The 22,182-nt window shown below is 49.2% G+C and overlaps 1 protein-coding gene across 1 annotated transcript in view; it reads left to right on the forward strand.

The window, feature by feature from the left end:
- Positions 1-1,106: 1,106 nt before the first annotated feature.
- Positions 1,107-22,182, forward strand: part of LOC135812346 (talin-like) — a gene marked incomplete at its 3' end in the record, with an annotated part of 22,332 nt that continues 1,256 nt past the window's right edge. The window contains 30 exon segments of the mRNA XM_065325726.1: positions 1,107-1,513; positions 1,729-1,807; positions 4,191-4,711; positions 5,043-5,099; positions 5,506-5,576; positions 6,112-6,280; positions 7,083-7,172; positions 7,337-7,402; positions 7,915-8,016; positions 8,625-8,701; positions 9,322-9,406; positions 10,002-10,139; positions 10,776-10,884; positions 11,464-11,515; positions 12,179-12,335; positions 12,650-12,748; positions 13,027-13,194; positions 13,907-14,212; positions 14,955-15,215; positions 15,609-15,866; positions 16,187-16,351; positions 16,816-16,986; positions 17,290-17,520; positions 18,032-18,142; positions 18,549-18,737; positions 19,042-19,178; positions 19,667-19,760; positions 20,031-20,120; positions 20,976-21,098; positions 21,999-22,182. The exon segment at positions 21,999-22,182 is cut by the window's right edge and continues 80 nt beyond it. Of these exon segments, the coding sequence (XP_065181798.1) occupies positions 1,451-1,513; positions 1,729-1,807; positions 4,191-4,711; positions 5,043-5,099; positions 5,506-5,576; positions 6,112-6,280; positions 7,083-7,172; positions 7,337-7,402; positions 7,915-8,016; positions 8,625-8,701; positions 9,322-9,406; positions 10,002-10,139; positions 10,776-10,884; positions 11,464-11,515; positions 12,179-12,335; positions 12,650-12,748; positions 13,027-13,194; positions 13,907-14,212; positions 14,955-15,215; positions 15,609-15,866; positions 16,187-16,351; positions 16,816-16,986; positions 17,290-17,520; positions 18,032-18,142; positions 18,549-18,737; positions 19,042-19,178; positions 19,667-19,760; positions 20,031-20,120; positions 20,976-21,098; positions 21,999-22,182 (4,423 nt within the window).

Raw genomic sequence — 22,182 nt, forward strand, 5'->3', positions numbered from 1 at the left:
TCTAGTAGAAGGTCAGCGCTACATTTGTAGAATCATGCGAAGGCAAGGAGCTAGCTCAGTGTAGTCATTATTTTGCTACATCTTCCCTCGATCATGACTGTTTACTTCTACTTTCCTTGGCTGTCGGCTTGACCATTGACGGATGTACCAAGGCAACACTCCTGAAATTCTCATAAAGTTGTCAGTGTCAACATGGTCAACAGATGAGTGCGTGGATATACACGCGGTGAATCATGATGAGTTCTTGGCGCTAGATCAGGAAGGACATCTGAGTTTCACGGTCGATCTACCGGTAACACAGTCATTTCACTTGCCAGCCATGCGCGAGTCGAGTGTACCACGTCGTTCCGCTGTAGCCGCATGGCATGCAAACAGTTGAGTTGATGTTCCTCTTTTTTCCCCTCCTCCATGAGCTCTTCTTCCGACTACTGGTATCGCTGCTACCCAGTCCCTCGTCAGCCATTACACACAACAGCAACACGTTTACTTCTAAGTTTTAGTCAATTATTAATTTTTTAGACTATGACTGCGAAGTGTGTAGTTGGAGTCGAGTATTGAGCCACAGTTAGCACGAGTGTGCACTCCCGCGATCCCGTCGACGCGTCGTTCGTGGCTGATTCAGTGAAGTCAAGACTGTGAAGCTTGGATTTGGAAGATTGAAGTGAAGTGTAGATGGATTGAAGTGAAGTGTAGATGGATTGAAGTGAAGTGTAGATGGACACAGGGCCGCTAGGCTAGGGTTAGGGCAGTAGTGCTAGGGGACCAGATGACAGGCACCGTGGGATGTCTATCAATCGGCATCCGACTGTCGTCGATCTACCCGTACCGTAGTACAGTGTCGACGCACGCATTAGCACGGTATCCACTTGATTCCGCTGTTTTGACCAAAGTATTTTTTTGGGTGCGCGGATCCAGACACCACCACGGCACCAGTGCACATACATGACATACCGTGTAGAGCGGTATGCGGTCGCCGTCACGTTGAGTCTACATGATGTACCGGGCGGTAGTACTGATTTTACACGCAACACGGCCAGGCACCTACAAAAAGGCTACATACATAGGATACAGCCAAGTCAGGACTCAGGACGAGTGCTGGTACATGCCGTGGTCAGTGCTGGGTAGTGCATTTCCAACGGTACGGCTGAGATCGGGGATCCAGTTTTGGATTTTTGAGTCGGTGACATGAAGTGATAGAAATCGTTCGTAGTTCTCCCGTGGCTGTACTTGTGCCACGTCTAGCTGGCCGCTCGCCGTGTGTGGAAAGGAGGAAAACGATAAAAGTTTTTGTTGTTCTGTGTTTGCTTCGTTCCCTGGAATCGTCTCTCAAACGGTGGTGCTTGTACGGTACTAGTATTCGTGGTCGTAGCTAGCTGTTGCTTCTTCTCTGCCTCCCTACTCACTCGAGGCGCGAGTGTCGTGCTCGCGGCGTAGTGAGCCCTGCGCCGCTATGTCGATCCCTCTGCGCGTGGAGTTTCCTGCTATCCCGACCGTCCAGAGCAGGACGCTTCGGGTAAGAACTACTCTGCCGCCCGGCGTTTCGTTTGCAGCCTGTTCGGTGTGCATGGCCTATGCATGTAGTGCGGAAGGAAAGCAGATGGCCGGCTCTGGACACCGGGCCGTGTCTCCGGCCTGTCGCTTTTCAAAAATTCTTTCGTGCATTTGGAAATTGTTTCCACCGCGGTCTATTTACGCCCGTGTTGTTTATCTTCACGTTGTCCTTTCCAGTTCAATTTGGAAGGCACCGTCGGCGATGCCTGTCGACTTATCCGTGATAATAATCCGGAGGTTGAAGCCCTTCGATCATGTGAGTAACCCATACAGAATACTCGGGTAAAGGCAACCAGTGAGCAGTGACGGTTGTTTGAACGTGGGAAACACATCATTGCTTTCGTGACTACGACTCGTGAGCACCTTTGGGATTTACTCATTTTGACGGAATGTTTTATAGTCCCAGTGTGGTACTAAAAGCTCGTCGGATTCTTCTCGCTCTGTCCGGACTCTAGTCTACAAGCACAGCTAGCAGTTTGCAGCCTGTACTACTAAGTAGGCTGTAGTCTGTAGTCTCGCTTCACCAGGTATCAATGACAGTGGATGCAGAGCTCAACTGACTGTGTTGGTCTCACACAAGTCATAGTCGTCCTGGTTTGAATGATCCTTGCCTCTCGCTCGCGCTTATCGCTTATCGCCCGAACCTCGATTCAGCACCAGGCCAGGGGCATTTTAGAAGTTTTTCATCCTGCGGATCCTCTGGATTTCGCATGTGTAGCTAGTGCAGCATTGTATCGTATGCTGTACCGTGTCCGGGGTTGGACCGCTGGATCACGGAGGTCCTTGTGTTGTCCATGAGGCATGAGCGACTTCGTTAGATTACTGTCGCACGTAACGTCGTTTGCACCTCCTTTGATCCACGATCTCGCCTGTCGGTTCTACGATGCACAGCTGCACTGCAGAACTAAACCATTCGTTGGTTGTGACGTTATTTTGTGGCTTTGCGACGAAGAGCAGGTCATAATACGCGTAGATGATCTACACGAGAACAGAGAGCAGAGCCACAACGAATTGCACAATATTGCAAAGTGCAATCATCAATTCACCCAGGAATCTTTGCCAATGATAGCCAATATTTGTGCAATGTTCGTTTTTTTACTCGAAAGGTGCACAGTATATTCGGCATCCACGACCCAAAGTAGATAGCAGGGTACAGGTGAAAGGTCGCACTGTGAACTTTGAACCTTGGGAGATTATTGGTTGCTACACCATGTCCAGCACTAGATGGCAATGGGTGCAAAACACATGTAGCAAAGTGTCTACTCGATTGTTGCACACTGTGCAGCCTTGCCACATACAAACACATGCTCACACACACACACGCACGCACGCACGCACACACACACACACACACACACACACACACACACAGAAATACACACATATGCACACACGTGCACACAAGCTACCCTTGAGATTCCGTGGTATTCATCTGTATTCGACTTTGGAAATGAATAGAATAAAATGAAATGAACATACATACACACACACACACACACACACACACACACACACACACACACACACACACACACACACACACACACACACACACACACACACACACACAAGCGTGAGCACGGACATGTTGAAAAAAAGCGTCCATTTCATGCATCCATCTAGGAAGTAAGCATTGGAGCAGGGTGTGCCCTTTGCTCCAATGCGTCACAGAAACCATCGCCATATGAGCGCTATTTCTGTTGTATAATACCATCAGGCACTGAAAGAATAGAAAATACTGCAAAAGAACGTCCAGACTAAAATAAAATAAAATTGTAGAAGTTAAATGGGCCTGATCGGAAAGTAAAGTTTGGGAACACTGGTGCATTTTCTGCACAATGCATGCTACGTACAGAACCTCCAAGCACAGAATAGCACCAGGGAGCCTGGAATATCGAACACAAGGACTTCACTAGCTTGAAGGTGTGACCTACAGAAACACCACTCGCATTCCCCAGTGCACCGTATCAAAAAGCACAATGTGGTGATGTCATCCAAACTGTGGTGATGTCATCACAAAATTTATATCCATCTTTAAATAGCTTCGCCAAACTTGGAAAGGATTTCTCCGAGGATAGCAGAAAACTGCAAAAGAAATATTGATGCAAAGAAAAGTACACCAGGGACTCATGGGGATGCGAGAGCAAAAACTCCAAACCCCGGCATAAATAATGTTTGCAACATGATGTTAGCGTATTCCTATTGTGCATCTGGCATTCATTACTAGAAACATAAGGAAACGATGAGGAGCATGCACATTGACCTGAGTGTGCAACTTGACATAATTATGGGTTTGAGTCGTGATAGCCGAATTTGTCATTGGCAACACGTTGGATGAGTGACGCTGGGAAAGCGCGATCCATGAATGCAGCTTCCAGTTCATCACTGGGGGTAGACTGATGTCCCAGGTGGCAGTATACGTGCAACCGGAGAAGGATTCTGCCACTGAAGCTTGCTGCCACTTGGAAATTGGGTTGTGTTTATTTTTGTGCTTGTTTACTATTTTTTAATAGCGAATTATTATGGCATCCACATCACGGATGTACCGGGGTACGTACATCCGTAGTAGGGCTTGCCACTGTAGCTTGCTGCTACTTGGAATATGAGTTGTGTTTATTTATGTGCTTGTTTACTACTAGCGAACGACTATGGCATCCACATCACGGACGTGCCGGGGTCCCAGAGGGGCGTCTGGCTGGACGACGAGCGGATACTGAGCTATTACAAGATGATTCGACCCATGTCGACGATCGAGTACCGCAAGAAGACGCGACCGTTGCGGGTCAAGATGAAGGACAGCTCTGTGAAGATGATCATGGCCAACGATGCAGCCCCGGTGAACACTATCATACAGCAGATCTGCGAGCGTGTGGGCATCAGCAACTGGGAGTCGTACTCGCTCGTGATGGAGGACAACGACGAGGACAAGTTCCGCACCATGTCGCGGCGAGAGAGCATGTCGTTTCGCAACTCCAAGAAGATGGAGAAGCTGCGCAGCATCTTGCACACGGAGGACGGCGTCAACTGGATCAACCATGACAAGTCGCTCAGCGAACAAGGCGTATCAGAAGATATGATATTGACACTTCGTGTCAAGTTCTGGGGAGATTCCAACATTGACCGAAATGATCCAGTCCATCTGAATCTCATTTTCGCCGAGGTAAGGAAACGTCTTTGTGGTCCACTCTCACAATAACAACAACGAAAACGCACACAGCAGTCTCTGCTGTGAGCGCGGTGGCTCGGCAATGGCGATGTCACGTCTCTGCTGTATGAAACTCACTGTGCTTGTTCAGGTTGTTTGTGCCTGTATTCCACCTGATGAGAAAGTATCGAAAGCATTTCAGGAAGATTTCGAAAAATGTTGCTTGTGATGAACTTAAAGCTTGATCTTTTCTTGAGTGTAGCTACAGTATCTCCGGTCTACATAGGTACACACCAATGTCTGTGAAGAAAACGTTCTTCTGTATATGCTTTCCTTGGTCTTCCAGGCTCGTGACTCCATCATCCATGGCACCCATCCTGTGACAGAAGAAGAAGCTGTGTCGGTGAGTTCAGGACATGTCCGCACTAAGTTATTACACATACACAGCCATTTTCTTGTCTTCAAACAGTGCAGATGAGTGTCTTGTTAGGCTAGAGGGCTGTGGTTCTTGGTGGATGCTAGTATGTGTTGTGCCTGTGCTGGATTTCGGTATGATTACATTCTTGCTTTCTTATCAGATTCTGGTACTGGTGGTGTGTTTTTCCTCAGCCAGTGTCAAGTTTTTGCGTTGGTTTCATATGCTTTGTGTGTTTGTGTTTGCATATGTGTGTGTGTGTGTGTGTGTGTGTGTGTGTGTGTGTGTGTGTGTGTGTGTGTGCGTGTGCGTGTGTGTGTGTGTGCATTGCATGCCTTTACATTTGCCCATGTGCTCTGTGTAATCTGTGTGTGTATTTTCCACGTGCTTCCAGTTTGCTGCTATCCATGCCCAAGAGCAGTTCGGCAACTACGACGCCACCAAAGTGAAAAGCTTTCATTCCTAGTAAGTGAGCTGTCACCACTTTGTTGCCTGTGCTGGCCGCGGGCATAGCCGCAAGGCTGGAGGATATCCATGGTGTATACTTTACTCAACAAGTATTGGCACTAATGTGCCATTTTATTGCCTGGTACAGTGGACTCCTACAGATGCTTACCTAGGCCTCGTAGCGAATGAATCAAAGTAGAGTGGGGGATCCCCTCTGGGTTCACTTGTCACATGTGCTTCTGTAAAGTTATGATCTTGTGTTACATGCCCTGCAGATTGGGGGTTATCTGGCATCGTGCATGCAGTTGTGAAATCGCTGAATCCGTGTGCCATAGCATTCCTTCATCTGCCTGAAAACCTAAAAAAACGTCCACTGTGGGGCTGCAAAGCAGGCTTGGGCCAGGTTTTCATAGTGGCGCATCAGCTTTTTTGGTTGGCAGCGTTGGATGGAGTGCACGGCTTGGAAACAAGTGCTGTTTTGTTTGTATTGAGTGTCAACCAGTTCAGAGTATCATGGTATTGGCTTGTTTATTTCTTCCTTTTGCCCGTCCAGTATCAAAGACCTTCTGCCGTCAGATTACCGCAAGGTGCGTGGCATCGAGCAGCACGTCATCGATGAGTACTCCAAGCTGACTGGACTCTCCGAGCACAACGCGCGGTTCCGCTATGTGGACCTGTTCCGCTCACTGAAGACGTTTGGCGTGAGCTTCTTCCTGGTGAAGGTAGGTTTTAAAAGCTCCTTATTTGCTGTGGATTGTTCATACACCCTTCATATTTATACAAGCCTGACTGCACTCTAAAGGAAGAATGTTGTAAACTGACACATGGGGGCAGCATTCACTAATTCGAAGAGGCCACCCGGTCTGCGGACGGCCTGGTCGGCTGCCCGTAGATCAACGTGCCACTTGGCCGACTTGTTTGACTTGCAGATTGGCACCAGGGGTGAGACACAATTATATCATGGGCTTGGATCTCCTTTAACAGTTACCGCTTCCTTCACCCCTCGTCGTGCCATTCGAGAATCTGCTCCTCGCAGGCACCAGAAGGACTAGTACCACTCGTTATGACGGCTGGTGCCGTGGTGGCTTGAGCCACATGGCGGTCAGGGTCCAGTTAGGTTGTCGACAGCCCACGCATAGGTGGCATGGATTGAAACTCTTCCGGGTCGGGGTTCAGTTCGGACCTCGCCGTTGATAGACAGACAGTGGGCATAGCGTAGTCACATGGTGATTGACCTAGCCTCACTCGAACAGCGCTGGTCCGGGGTCCTTAGCGTTGTCCATCGTGAACATGGTGTCCCCGGTGGAGAAACCACGGCTAGCTATGTTTGTAGTAAATCGATTTTTGAGATAGTTTCACGTGCACGCACGCACACACACACACACACACACACACACACACACACACACACGCAATGTGCGAAGAAATGTACCCGGGGCAAGGTGATGTTGACCTGTAGCAAGCGCCCTGAGTTCTTCCCCACAATAACCCTGCCACCATTCTACGCTGTTTGTTCTGATACAGGAAAAGCAGCCCGGCAAGAATCGTCTTGTGCCGCGTCTTCTGGGAATTGCCCGCGACTCCATCATGCGTGTTGACGAGAAAACAAAAAAGGTTGGTTTCTCTCTGTGACTTTGGCATGTGCGTGTGTGTGTGTGTGTGTTCGGGTCCACTGTTACCGATATGTCTGGTGGTGGTTTTGGGGTAACTGTGCGAGGTCAGTGATACGTTCTCTTCGTTGTCATGTGACCTTGACTCTGTCTCTCTCCACTGTGCAGATTCTGAAAGTCTGGCCATTGACCAAGCTAAAGGACTGGGCCGCATCTACGAAGGCCTTCACTCTGGTAAGGTTGTAGCACGAGTGTTGTGATGATAGTAAGTTACGGCGCGTGCACTCGCTCTCCATCCTTGGCAGCACATGATTCTTCAACTGTGTAATGATGGTAGCTCAATCCTTCCTTCACCAACTGCTGCAGATGGGTGGTCACCTGTGTTGAGAGACCGTATCATCTTAGTCAGCAGCAGTGTCTACTCCAGAGCCGGGTCAGCGACCCGGTGGGGGTGGGGGTACTAGGATCCACTTGGACAAAGAACACCGGGTCAGGTTGGGACTCCATCAGGGAGTCCTAAAACTCCGTGATGTACAACAGCCGCACTTGAATGTACCCGGGACTGACCCGATTGCAAGAGTTGTGCCATGTACACGTGTACCCGGTTGGTTGGAAATCCTAGAGCAGACACTGAGCAGACCAGACACATCCAGTGGACTCAGATATATGTGTGGAGAGGCCATCTATCTAGTATCTGGAGCAACGGTTTTAAGTATCCTATTTTGTTGTGTTTTCGTTTGCTGCAGAATTTTGGAGAGCATGCGGATGGCGTGTACTCTGTGCAAACACTGGAAGGCGAAACGATGTCGCAACTGATCGGCGGATACATTGATATCATCATCAAGAAGGTAGGGTTTGTGTGGAGCGCCAGTGTTCTCGAGATACAACACTAGTATTTTGATGTGTTCTAACTGGAAACCATGGTGTGGTTCGGCCATGTAGTGAGGGAAGGCGAAGAATCGTCCTCTTTCCAAGCCCTCCTAATGTCGATCAACACAACAGACATACGACGACCCCGAGGACGGCCACGTCTGAGATGGATCGACGTTGTCAAGAAAGACTTACAATGCATTAATCTGTCGCTTCTGGATGCTGTGCAATCTGCTTCTGATAGAGCTGCTTGGCTCGAAATTGTTAACAGATGCGTTGACCTCATGCAATGAGTGAAATGCGAACTGTCATTATTATTATTATTATTATTAACTGGAAACTTTGACTAAACACATAATTGATCTGTGTGCAATGGAGGGGTGTGTACGTTTGTGCGCTCCCCACTTGGTGTCATTTGATGGGCTTGCGTTCGAGCAGCTCATTGGCATGGATGCTGAAGTAATTCTGTCCATGCTAGAGTAATGCATGCTCTGACTTCTGTTGATGAATTCAAACGCACCATCGGGAGCTGTAGGTGATGATGTTGTTTTGGTGTGTGACGTTTGTTTTGCCAATGCGTGCACAGACCCACGAGAGTGAGAATCCGCTGATGGATGACGAGTCCAGCGAGGTCGTGTCGGCGATGTCCATCTTGCCTGGCCAGTAAGCCTTGTGCTCAGCATACACCTGTGCATGCTCTCAATCCTCTTGTTCACAGCCTAGGTGGTTTCAGAATGAAGATGACTGTGTTAGCCGTAGTTGTTGCAGGTGTATTGGCATTGCAGAATCCACCTGCATAGGGTGAAAGTAGGTTGGATTTCATGAGGGGTTTTCTTGAGGAATTTCATTTTGGGGTTGTGTGTCTGGTGTGCAGTCATTATCAGCCTCGGGTGTGCTCGTAGTGCGGCTGGAGTGTAACAGAATATGCACATGCACAATGATGAAATGTGTACAACTTGCCTACTGTTGGACGAAATGGGTGCCGTACTGTTTTTAGATCTCTAGGACGTGAAAACTCCCGAAAGCACCTGTTTTGTCGAGAAAACATGTACGGATGACATCACAATAACATCACAATGACATCATGATGAAATTGTGTGTGCACACACCACACAGTCTATACTTACTAGAGGCTACATGTCAGGGGCAGATTTCATTGTGCAATCATGGGGAATGTTGGCAGCTTACGGTATACATGTAGTTCTGTTGAACCAGTTGGTGTGTAGACGCTATGATAATAGTGGCTGGTTTGATGTGTCCTGTTGTACTGTGGTTTGCTACAGTGCTACTGTGGTTGAGTATGCTAATGGTGCAGGACCCAACCAAGGTTCGCTGGCCAATCAGTCATCTCCACTTCATCACCTGTCGGTACGTACTTCCCCACGTTTTCCGTGTTTTCTACTAAATCTTCTTGCTTTTATCTGAATTAGGTGCAGTCCACATTTGCATGCTGTCCGCTGTCGAGCTGGTCTGTACAACCTTTTTCCGGTGTGAAACTTTTATGAACATCACCGTTGGCCCACTATTCTGGCTGTAGTGCTTTATGATGTGTCTTTACAGACTTTGCAATCTTGCTAGGGACCCCGTTAGTACGACATTGGTTACAAGACAGCCCTCATTAGTAGACAACAATCCGAAATCCCCTGATGACGCCTGAAACAGATTTCACAGTCGTACATGTACAGGCAAGTCCGGACAGTAGATGATACTGATTATAAGACGAAAATTGAAACCCGCGAAGTTGTCTACTAACGAGGGTAGACCTATAATATTATACAATCATGTGCAGAGAGCGGAGTCCTCCGGTTCGATAGAGTGCTCAATGCAGAAGCAGAGCAGTAACACACGAGTCACAGAGTACCACACGTGTCTGGATTGTCGTTACTAATAGTTTCATGCCAGGTGGCAATCTTCAAACGGCCGTGCATGTTTGTGTTGCCTGTCTGTCTGTTCGACATTCCAGGGCCCCAATGCCGGCCGTGTGTTGTCCCCGGAGGAGAATAGCTTATCCAACGCTATCCACTCCGTCATGACGCAGATCGGCTCCTTCCTGCCCGAAATCCAGCGTGTACTGGAGGATCGTGCCCTCGCTGATGACATGGTGTGTACTATTGAGAACTACTGTAATTTCACAATTATTCTACCAGGCGTTTTGCTCCCATACCGAAAATTTTGAGCACCTAAAACTTCTGAAATTAGATTACCCAGTACTGCGGTGTAGAAGGTATGCGGATGATTTCTCAGTGGAGTCGCTTATGGGTGCTAAGTGTGCAGTGTGAGTCAGTGGAGTCCCCGATGGGTGCTAAGTGTGCAGCGTGAGTTAGTGGATTCGCTTATGGGCGGTATGTATACAGCGTGAGTCGCTAGCGCTAGTGCCAGTGTAACGCTGTGCCGTGACTTCGCCAAAGCATCTGAACTGATGGTGTAACTGTATAACCTCTATACCTCCGCAGTATATTGAGCCGCCAGACACCCAGAAATCCTCCTGTATCTCGTGCTGCGTTGTGTATGCATTCTGCATGTTCACTGGACTTCACGTTGGATGCAACACTGCCAGAGTCTTTATTTATTGCAATAGTTCAGTGACAGTTGTAGCCTGTAGAATCGAATCAGTCCGACGCCTAACATGCCCATACGGCAAGCACATCAGGGCATGGCTATTGATCGTTTTCTCAGGTGCTGTGGAGAGTGTACCGTATCTGTGTGTGTGTGTATGTGTGTATGTGTGTTATGATAGGATATGGCTGCATGGCATGATGGCAAGTTTGCTGTACACCGTCAGCAGTTTCTAACTCTGGTGTCGAACATTGCGTCGGCCACGGCACAGCTTGTTCTCCTGACATCAGGTGAGTGGCCCGATCCAAGATTGTTCAGAGGCCGCACCAATGTCGAATACCTTCCGTCGCCCCTGCCACTGTGTTAGGATAACCCATTGTGTCGTTGGGGTTTTTCTCCCGGAGATTGCTGTGAGTGTCTGGAAGCAGGTGTGCATGCTTATAAACTTGCGTGCCAAGTTGACGTTGAGCAGGGACAATCGTGCCAAATAGTCGTTGATCTCTGGCAGCTTACGCAGGCTCCGTGCACATCGGGTAGCCCGCTAGTCTCCTGCTGTCCACTGCATCTCGCTCTGTCCAGGCACCAAAGCAGTCTTGGGATGATTATGAATGTGATTCCATGCATACATGTATATGGTGATGGCTTCCGCACTAACCTGCAGCCCCGCTTCGCCAAAGATGAGACTTACAAAAATTATCAGCTCAAGTGTTTTCAACTGAGGACATTTCTTTCCTCTGCTACGTTCACATCATTGCCTCACATTTACCGAAGGTCTTGTTTGCATGGCAATGACTTTAAATGCTTCTAAGCAGGTGCTCTCTGATGCAGCATGGCCCTGGTGTTGTCTGTTGTGTCGTCTGTGCGTACAGTGGATCCTGTTGATGTGAACTTCGTGGGAGTTGAGCAGGCTGTCAACACAATGTAAGCTGTTGTGAGTGTAGGTCGAATGTCTAACCATGTTTGGTGGCACGGGACTTTGTCCCGGAACTTACATTGCCATCAAACTACAGTCAGACCTCGCTTAACCGCAAACATCCGTTTTCCACAAAAATGTCCGGATAGGCGAGGGAACCGGATAACCGAACACCGGTTATGTAGGATGCACCACGTATGCTGTAGATCTGTACCCAGCTATGTTCTTCCGGATGGCGAGGGATCCGGATAAAAGAGGGCCGGATAAGCGAGGTCTGACTGTACCTATGTCCACATAAACAGGGCCGGTCGATGCAGCTCTGGTGTTGGATATTTCTAAATAGAAAAGAAAGTGTCTGAACTCGCAAAGGGTAGTGTCATACATTGCTGAACAAGCCGAAAGCAATTGATGATGTCATTGATGATGTCGGTGATGATGAATTTGACCTAAGTTGTTCATAGTTACCTAGGGCACTCTTTTCTAAGCGTTTACCGTTCCGATGGTCAAACTCACACAGTGCACGTGTGTTTGAAGCTGATGTACATGTACATGTATGTATAGGTCAACAACTCATAATTCTTCATGCTGGCACTTGTGAGCTTGTGCTGCTTGCGGTGGAAAGAAAGAGTGTGCTTTGTTCTTTCTTTGCTACTATGCACATCTTCTCGTAGATCTTCTAGCTTGGAACGCCTGCTAGAAACGGCCAAGATCATGGCGCATCACCTGCCGGATGACCTCAACCTGAGGGAGAAGATGCTGGATGCTTGCCGCAATCTGATGCTCTCCACCACCAACATGCTGAACACAGCCCTGCCTGAGAACGATATGGTACGGCAGGGCAGGACTGCTTCACTTTTTCTATAAATTGTGTTGTAGAATGCTGTGCGCATGCAGGACCTGTACAGCCTCTTTTCCTGTCTCGATGTATAGTGCATGCTGAAGCGGGTTGAGCGTTGGAGATGTCCCTGGACTGGCCCAGGACCGGAGGAATCCTATTGATCAGAACTCTTCTTACTTATCCGTACCTGACCTGTGTCATGTTGTGCACTGTATTGCAATGCAGTTCTACTGCCAGTGTTTTTTTTTTCGGCGACTCACACTCTCTGCTCTTGCCTCTGGGCTGATTTTGCTTTGCACTGCAGGAGCGCAGCCAGCTGCTTCAGAGTGTCAACGAGCTTGGTGTAGCGGCGGGCAATCTCCTCGGCTTGTTCAGTGAGCTGTGTCCAGAGCAAGCTTATCAGGTAGGCCTGCTGTCTGCTTGCAAGGAGACCATTTATGCTCTTGTGTAACCAGGTTTTGTCCTAGACCTCAGCTACATGTATACACGCACGGAATCGCAGAGCCATTCATTGAAGGAGCAGTATTTTACGACAGTCATGGGACAACTTCATCGTGTTCATGTGTACGACTTGCATGCATGCGTGTGTGTGTGTGTGTGTGTGTGTGTGCGCGCGTGCGTGTGTGTGCGCGTGCGTGTGTGTGTCTGTGTGTGCGCGCACGTGGTGCATGCGACGTGCAGGATGAACTGCTGGCTCTTGCTTACCAAGTGGCGCAGGCATCGCGTGTTCTCGGTGACGAGGTCAAAGTGGTTGCGGCCGAGTGTGAGGACACCGTGCTGAAGGAGGAAGTAGGCAAAACTGCCATTGCATCCACCACGTCTGGAACGGAGCTGGTGTCGTGCACACGGGTGAGGCATTGTGTTTTTAAAATACCAGATTGACTTGTCTGTTCTTGATCACGTAGTAGTGCCTGGCCGGGTATTGGCACTAGACTGCTCTTCCGCAGCCAATCCTGGATTCTTTCTTGTTCCACGTTTGTCAACAGTGCCCTGCGTGATTATTGATCAGGTAGTATTAATCGTTATTTGCATGCATGACGTATTGCTTTGCTGGCACGTTCACTCACTCCAACGTTGGATTGATCCATTTGCATGTTGTGAAGTGTGTTTATGGTGTGTTTTGTTTTGGGAAATGTTCAACTAGTCTCCATGTGTAACTTAGCGCTGTGTGGAGGTAAAGAGAGAGAGAGAGAGAGAGAGAGAGAGAGAGAGAGAGAGAAAGAGAGAGAGAGAGAGAGAGAGAGAGAGAGAGAGAGAGAGAGAGAGAGAGAGAGAGAGAGAGAGAGAGAGAGAGAGAGAGAGAGAGAGAGAGAGCAATACAGGTCAACCTTTCGAATAAGGACACCCGATTGGGCATGATATTTTTTTGCAGTGAGTTTTCTTTATTCTTGAGGTTAAAAGTATGCAGTCTAATGTTCTCCAGGTCTGAAGATTGTGTCGATATTTGCGAGTTGTTGTTAAACCCGAGGTCGTTATTCACCAGGTTGACTGTACATCCGCTTGACAATGCTGTTACGCATCTCATTTTGCGTATGTGTGTAACCCCTGGCTGGCTGCGCAGGTGTTGGCGATACATCTACCCGAGGAGAGCGCCAAGTCGCAACTCCTGGAGGCCGCCACTCGCGTGAAGAAGGCGGCCGCGACGGCCGTCGGCACGTCGGAGAACGCCAGCTACGACTCTCACGTGCTGGATCGCATCGGCCACAAGTCGGGCGCCGTCGACCACGCGGTGGAGGCCTACGTGGCCAAGCTGAACGAGGGGCCGCGCTCGGCGTGGCGCAGCACCAACGCTGAGCTGTGCGAGGCCATTCTCACCGCTCTGGACCAGCTGAAGGGCAGCGTGAGCACACCAGCGGTTATCGAGGATGTGAGTAACATCGCCGTGTGCGTGTACAAGTGCACTGCATGTTCATATACTGTTGTGTCTTGTATAAAAGCAGCCTGTCTCCTATTGAAGCCTGTTTTGAATACAAGCCTGATGTTCAAGATACACTTGTGGCACATAAGCCCGACTTAAGTGTTGCTAGACATAGAAATACCTGATTTTTTGAATAGAAGCCTATCCCTCACATCTCATTATTGAAGCCTGTTTTGAATGCTAGCCTGATGTTCAAGATACACTTGTGGCACATAGCCTGGTTTTAGTGGTGCTAGACATAGAAATACCTGATTTTTGAATAGAAGTCCATCCCTCACATCGGCTTCTTCTGGAGTACGACTGGCTTTTAGACGCCACTTTACGTTATGTAAGTACATGTTGTACCAGAGAAGCTCTGCTGTTATTGGCTGGACTTTTAGGCTGCTGCTTGCTGGTTTTTTTGCAAGCTCTTTAAAATGTCTATCAAGATCTGTCCTTCGCTGGATGACGGCGAGTCTATCTGCTTCTATCGAAACAGTTTCGTCCGCAGATTGCGTGTTACTATCATCTAAATATGTAATGTGCCATGCGGTTGGGTCAATTCTGTCAGCATTAGTGGGCGCTCAAGATGCACTAATCACTGTGCGTGGATCTTTCCAGACACACGTGTTTGACCGATGAGCTACTTGCTTTTTTCCGCTGGATGCTCACGCATGTATGCTCCGTCTGTCCATCTCTTGTGAACACGCAGATGGGCACGGCTGGCCGAGCCGCGTCCCGCTTGGTCAGCAGCCTTCGCGACCAGGCCAGGGGTCTGAATGATCCCGACGACAGTCAGCGGTTAATGGACAGCGCACGGCTGCTGACCGAGGCCACTACTCGCCTGGTGGAGGCCGCCAAGCTGAACAACAAGAATCCCGGGTCTCCGGCCAGTGAGGACACGCTGCACGAGGGCATTGAGGATCTGAAGGAAGCCGTCTGGGCTGCTGTCGGTGATGATTACCGACGGCTGGTAAGTTTTTGCATGCGTTGTATGATGTATTTCGATGGTTTCACACACTGTCATGTGTCATCTCCGGACAAAAATGTGGTTTAGTCTTTGTGCATCTCTACACATGTACAGTGCATCTCCAGTATAAAGCACCGCGGATAGAAGAAACTCCTTTCTCTTTGCATCGGATATAGAGTACTTTTCTGGGGACTGTCACTCCTTTCCAGACACACAGCACCTCGGCTGTATGGAGTACTGATTTGTATGCCCATCTGATGTACATGTACACTATGCTGAAGTATCACTGTACATCCACGCTGCGCATATCAAAGTACAGTGTATGGAATGGTCTCTGTGCTCCGGTACTGGATTGAATCATGGTGTGTTGTGTCTCTGGTCACTCTTCTGCGATAGCTTCTAGCCCGATTGGAGGCGGCAGCCAGGCGGGCCTGCGCCACCTCCACACAGCTGACGGTGACATCATCCGCCGTGGTGGAAGACATTGACAACGAGCACCGAAAGGAGGACCTCCAGCGGGTGTGCGGCAGCGTGGACGACGAGGTTGGAGCTCTCGGCACGGCCTTGAAGAACCTGCAGTACAACCCAGAGCGGGCGCAGGCTCAGCTGCGCTTGCTGACGACGGCGCCGGGTTTGCTGCAGCCGGGTACCGAGGTGGGTTTGTTGTTACAAGTAGCTCTGCTGCATTGCGGTGTGTGCGTGCGTGCATCAGTGTGTACCTTTGTACCGTTTGGATCTCTCTCCCCTCTCCCATGTGACCAGTTTAACAGTGAGTAAGTATAAGTACCTTGGTACTACATAACATTCTATATGGCCACGTGGTGGGGTATGCGTGCTTGGTTGGCCATGCAACGGGCGATGTATGTCCATGTAACCTTCTTGATCTATTACAAAGTAGTTGCTTGTGGCAGACTTACACTAGTTTTTGCTGCATTAGTTGCATTTGTTGCGCATATTTTGCCTTTTGTTCACAGCTGCTTGTCCTGGCAAAGACAACGCACGCCATCGTGCAACGCGACGACTTGGCATCTGATCTGCTAGCGGTACTGAAGGGTGTGGTGGTGGCGCTCGCCGAGCTGAAGGCGGCCATCAACGCCTTCTCCGAGGCCGGTGGCTTGCTCAACTTGGACGCAGCTGTTGTAAGTGATGTACAGTACTGTTGGTCGCCGAAGAACTGGGGGGGGGGTAGCCTCCTGGCCTAGGCTGTTCTTATTTTCATGTGTTACAATCTATAAACAGGTGAGTCGCCGTATATACATTGGTATGCCATGCTTGGTGACATTCTAGCCTGGTCGTTCTTCGGCGCCCGGCAGTACTGTAGGTGTTCGAACTAAAAGCAACACAAACACACATCCTGTTACTTATGGTGTTGTTTCAACTTGTTTTGTTCTGAGTCTCTTGAGGGTTGTATTCGGTCTGCCGCGTTTCTATGGAATTCAAATTGCCCTACAGTAAAGCTTCAGGCAGGTTGAATGTTTGCCCAGCACTTCAGCTGTTTAATGCTGTAGCACAGTTCTTGTTCTGCCGTGCAAATGTCTTTTTTTCTGATTACAATGCTGTGCTGATCGCTGGTCCTTTGCTTGCTGGTTGTGCTCATCACCAGGAAACTGTCAATGACCTCGCTGAGCTGGTCAATGAAGACGTGGAGATGATCGCTCGTGACGACTGGCAGCGAGCAAGCAATAAAACCCTGCAGGGGGCCACGGTGCAACTGACCGAGGATGCACGCTCCGTGGGCGCCACTATGGCAGGTCTTGTTGGCGCTGCGGCCAAGGTGAGGCTTTTTCTGTCGGGCACAATGGTCTTGTACATCATTTAGCAAATTGTTTAGTCTTGTCCAGGGTGTACGTGCACATCACCTGATCTGCACATAGTGTTGATACATGTATTGTGGCAATGCAGGGGAGTCTTCAATGTACACTGTGTTAGCTAAGTGTGTTCTGTTATCAGTCTCACAGCTTTTATAACTATGTCGTTTGTGTCTCGGTTTGTGTGTGTGTGTCTGTGTGTGTATGTGTGTGTCTGTGTCTGTGTGCGCATGTGCTGTGTTGATTTCCACCTTTGCCTGTGCCTGCAGAGAGACGACGTATTGACGGGCCAGGCGGCCCAGTCTGTAGCCGAAGCGCTGACAGAGTTGGTCGAGAGCAGCCGAGACGTGGCGGGAGGCTGCCCGTCGGACCGCCCTGGCCAGAAGCTTCTGCTGACGTCGGTGGTGAGTGCGCTCTCGACGTCCGTCGGACTCCTGCAGGCGGCACGGGACTCGGTGACTGGAGCGGGCGGTCAGGACGGCAACAGAAATCTGGTGGCTGTGAGTTTGATCCAGCAGTAGACTATTAGGATTCTTGGGGGTGGTGGTGGCGTTCCTACGGATGCGGAAAACTCAGCCTGCAGCCGAGTTTCACACAAACCGTGATTTATTATTATCACTTCTACTATTTTTTTAATACTTCTATTATTGCACAGTGGAGATGCTGTTGGCTTGCAAAAGTGCTCAACCCAAGAAGGGGAGCCCGTGACACAAGTTCAAAGTGGTGGCAAAAACGTTTTGCTGTAACTCTGAGTTTCATGGCAATAGAACCCATACTGTACAAGCAGTAGATATGATAAATTACATAGGGAAAAGCAGCCACAAACGGCGTTTGTCCCTTTCCCTGCAGCCCATGACCACAGCTTGGCACTCGCTAGTTTTCACCATCCGCTTCAGAAATTTGATTGACTGTGTGTGTGCGCGTGTGTGTGCGCGTGTGTGTGTGCGCGCGTGCGTGTGCATGTGTGTTTGTATGTGTACACACACAAACACACGCATTTTTTCTGTGCAGGCGGCGAAAGCAGTGCAGGAAGCGCTGGCAAATATTCTTGGCCTGTTGCCTCACGTCCGTCGTATGGATGCCGATATTGAGCGCATCAGCAACGCGGCAGTGGTTAGCGATGTAAGTACAAAGGACGAAACAGTTTTTCCTTTTCACTTATCCCGTTATCGGCCCTCTTAAGAGTTGTGTATATCACTGTTGAGGCATCCGATGGTAAATAAAATAAATACTACTAATACTAACAGTTCTGTCCCCAGATGCACCTGCTGCATATCTGCTTGGAATGTAGCGTGGGCATTACGGTGGTCGTTGTTGAATTTACACTGTGCTAGTATTGTGCTCCGCTATATACACCGAGACGCCGGAAAATGGAGTCGTGGCAATCCCTTTTCTGCGCCCTGTCTTTGCGTGCGTACATGTACGTGCGTGTGTGTGTGTGTGTGTGTGTGTGTGTGTGTGTGCGTGTGTGTGTGTGCGTACATGTACTTGTGTGTGTGTGTGTGCTCGTACGTTATATTCTACACAGGTGGTGCGCTCGTTCCAGGAAGCGCAGAGCAACTTCAGCGACCGTGCTGCCGGCCTCAACGAGGCTGTTGCCAACCTGCTGGAGGCCGCTCGAACAGGTGACATGAGCTTGGCCGAGGCCGCGCAGCGTCTGGCGGATGACTTCCTGAGCATGCTGAATGCAGCCAAGGCAGTCGACGATGCTGGCAATGTGAGTCCACAGCTGGCCCCATTTTGTTTTACAGTGTGTACATGAACTGCAGTGCATGTACGCGCTAAACGCAGTAAGGGCGCCGGCCCCCGGTCATCCCATTGGATTTCAATGTACACGAGAGTAGCACGCCATGCACGTGAGGAATGTTTAAGCTGTAGCTCTTACCGTCTGGTCTGCTTGTGGCAACTGAGAGATTTTTCAAGGAGTTTTGTTCACAACGTTGAATTTAACGCTCTGCCATGTTCTGTTGGTTGCTATACGGTTTGTTGGCGTGGTTTGTACAATGCTTTTTGTGCTGCAGAGCGAGAACTCCAGACTGATGGCTCACGCGCAGGGCGTATCGTCAGCCGCCGCCCGCTTGCTCGAGGCCAGCAAGAGGTTCATGGTTGGAGACTTGGATTCGAAGAGTCTCATGTCGTCGCTGACGGATGCTGCCAGGTGAGTTGAGCGTCACGCACATCATGTGTGGCAGCTGCTTGTAGTACTGTCGGTCGCCGAAGAACTGGGGGGGGGGGGGGGGGGGGGGGGGGAGTGTCGTAGCCTAGATCATTCAGATTTTCATGTACCATATTCTATGCACAGGCGAGTCACCGTGTATACATTGCATCGGTACGCTGTGCTCGGTAAAATTCTAGTCTGTTCGTTCTTTGGCGCTCCATTCTTCGGCGTCCGGCACTACTGTGGTATTGTAGTGTAGTGTAGTGATGTCAGTCTTCAGCTCTTGTGCTTTCTCCCTGCGCCTTCCGCGATCATCTCACATAAAGAAAGAAACATTCAGTCTTGCCCCACCCCCGAAATGGAAAAAATGTCCTTCTGGAGAGTTTTAATCACTGGGTTCAGCTATAGTATCGTAGTGTAGTTTTTTCAGTCTTAAAAGGCTAAGCTCTTGTTGTGCCTTCTCTGCACCTTCTGTGATTGCTGTGCAGGGACGTCACGGACACTATGAACTCACTTCTCGGCTTGGCGCTGGCCAGTCGGCCGGGGCAGAAGGAGTGCGAAGCCGCCGAGAGGGCCGTCCAGGTAGCCGCCGTAGAGTAGAGTAGAGTACAGTGTCTGCGTGAACTTGTCGTACTTGCATGGTGCATTGTTGCGAGTCATAGTGTTACACGGGCCATGCTACAAAAGGGGTTTTCCCCAACACAATTGGCCGCAATTCACCCACCCATAAACGAAAGTGTGTAGTTTTTGTGAAAAGATCGATAATTATGGATAGCCCCTAACGTAATGTGTGTGCGTTCGTGTGTGCACACGTTCTTGTATGTGTGTGTGTGTGTGTGTGTGTGTGTGCAGGATGCCAGCGGTTACCTAGCGTTGACTGGTAAGCCTCTGTCGTCCGACGACTACTTCACGTGCGAGCGTATTGTCAAGGACAAGGCCATGGTGAGTTTCACAGAAGGCAGGCTGCCATGCAGTTCCATTGCCACACGGTACCCATTGTCCACTGTCATACAATTTCATTGACACACCGTGCGCATCGTCCACATGCACACAGTAGTACCCATTGCTCTGCTATCTGGATTGTCACACCATGTTCATGGTATAAGTCCAAATCACAAGGAAACATTCTTTCTGTTGTCCGTTTTGTAGGCAGGCTCACAGCCAGTTTGCTAAACCTGACAGGAGTGTACTATACTGTGTATTGAGTGTTCCTTGTCTTTAGTTGTTTCTGTTTTGTACACAATCAGATGTGGCCTAACTTTTAGTGGTCCGTATTGATGAGGGAACCTTTGTATACAAGGAGATGTGGCGTAGCCTTGCACGGCTGTTTTGTTTTGCACAAGAACGGACTGTATTGATAAGGGAACCTGCTGGCCAAAACATGTACTCGTGGCGCATCTTGTCAATGTAGTCCGATCGTTGTCTGGCTGTTTGGCAAGAGGTTATCAGTAAACAGTGACTCGAAGCGCACGTTTGCAATGTCTAACATAGCTCGTTCGCTGTCATCCTTTCAGCGATGGGCAAGTAGAATAGAATGTTGAAGAAGGGTGTGTGTATGCGTTTGTACGTGTGTATTTATGTGTACTTGTACCTATGTGTTTGTGTACATAGCAGACTCAGCGAAGTACAGAGACTCAGCGGAGTTACAACCAACCTGAACGTCCTCCGCTAAGTCTGCTATGTGCTAAGCTCTGTCTCTGACATTGAGCACTCTTTGCAGCTCGGGGATCAACGGATTTATGTGTTTGTGTATGTATGTGCACTTGTGCATGCGTGTCCGTGTTGTGGTTGTTGCAGGCGCTCAACACAGCACTGACTACGATGACAAGCAGTCTGAGGAATGAGGAGCTAGAGCGTGTGCAAAGTGCTGCACCTCAGTTTGGCAAGGATGTCAGTGCGGCAGTGAGAGCAGCTGCTCAGGTATGGCTTTTCCTCGTGTTCCTTGAACATTTAATGTGTGTGTGTGTGTGTTTGTGTGTGTGTGTGTGTTTGTGTGTCTGTGTGCGTTTTTGTGTGTCTGTGTGCATTTGTGTGTGTGTGTGTGTGTGTTTGTGTGTGTGTCTGTGTGTATCTGTGCATAACGCTTACCTCACTGGAATACGTAGCAGTTCTCTTTAGGGAGCATCTCATAAGTTCGCATTTTGTTTCTAAACGTAACGCATTTCGAAACGGGGGTAGGGGGGTAGCGGCCATTTCGAATAGAAAAATGACTGTTCGCACATTTTCTGGAACTGTACAATCTACTGTACTACCGTGCTAGATCCCTGCAGCAAATGAGTGTGTTTAGGTGGAGATCTACCTGTGTTTGCAGATCAGCTAACCCTTGTACTGCATGCATGCAGGCTACTCAGAGGTGTCAAATGTCACACCAGCCTGATCAAACCTTGTACCTGAAATTACAGCAGTACAGTTGTTGTGGAGGAACTATGCTTATTTGCGTGTACATGTCATTGATTGTACTTTGTACTCAGTAAATGCGGTACTACTGTATGCCATTCACGACCGCTCTAGCAAAACATTCATATACATGTACATGTACAATCATGTACATAAGCATAGCATAGCATGGGGCATGGATGTGTACAGTAGATAAACACAGAAAATGTGCGATAAAACTTTCGAATAGAGGGGGGAGGTAGGGGGGGGGGGGGGGGTAAAGTCTATTCGAAATGCGTTACGTTTGCAAAATAAATGCGAACTTATGAGATGCTCCCTTATCGGATAATTGATTGTTTGAAAAACCTTGCTTTCCCTGCTGGTGTGATTGCTTTATTTCTTCTTCTACTCACCTTTCCATCTCTCTCTTTCTCCCATCACTAGTGTGCTTTGCTGTCCTGCGGTGAGAGCCCGTTGTCCGAGCCACTGTACGCCCTGCGTGTAGCCTGCGACCGTCTGCAAGATCCCAGGTGCGAGGGTCGTCAGTTACTTGCCCAGGCCACCGAGATCAACAAACAGAGCGCGGCTGTCCGCAAGATTGCACTGGGGATGGCTGAAACGAGCAGTG

Source organism: Sycon ciliatum, chromosome 1 (genome assembly GCF_964019385.1).
Source record: "Sycon ciliatum chromosome 1, ocSycCili1.1, whole genome shotgun sequence".
Taxonomy (NCBI): domain Eukaryota; kingdom Metazoa; phylum Porifera; class Calcarea; order Leucosolenida; family Sycettidae; genus Sycon; species Sycon ciliatum.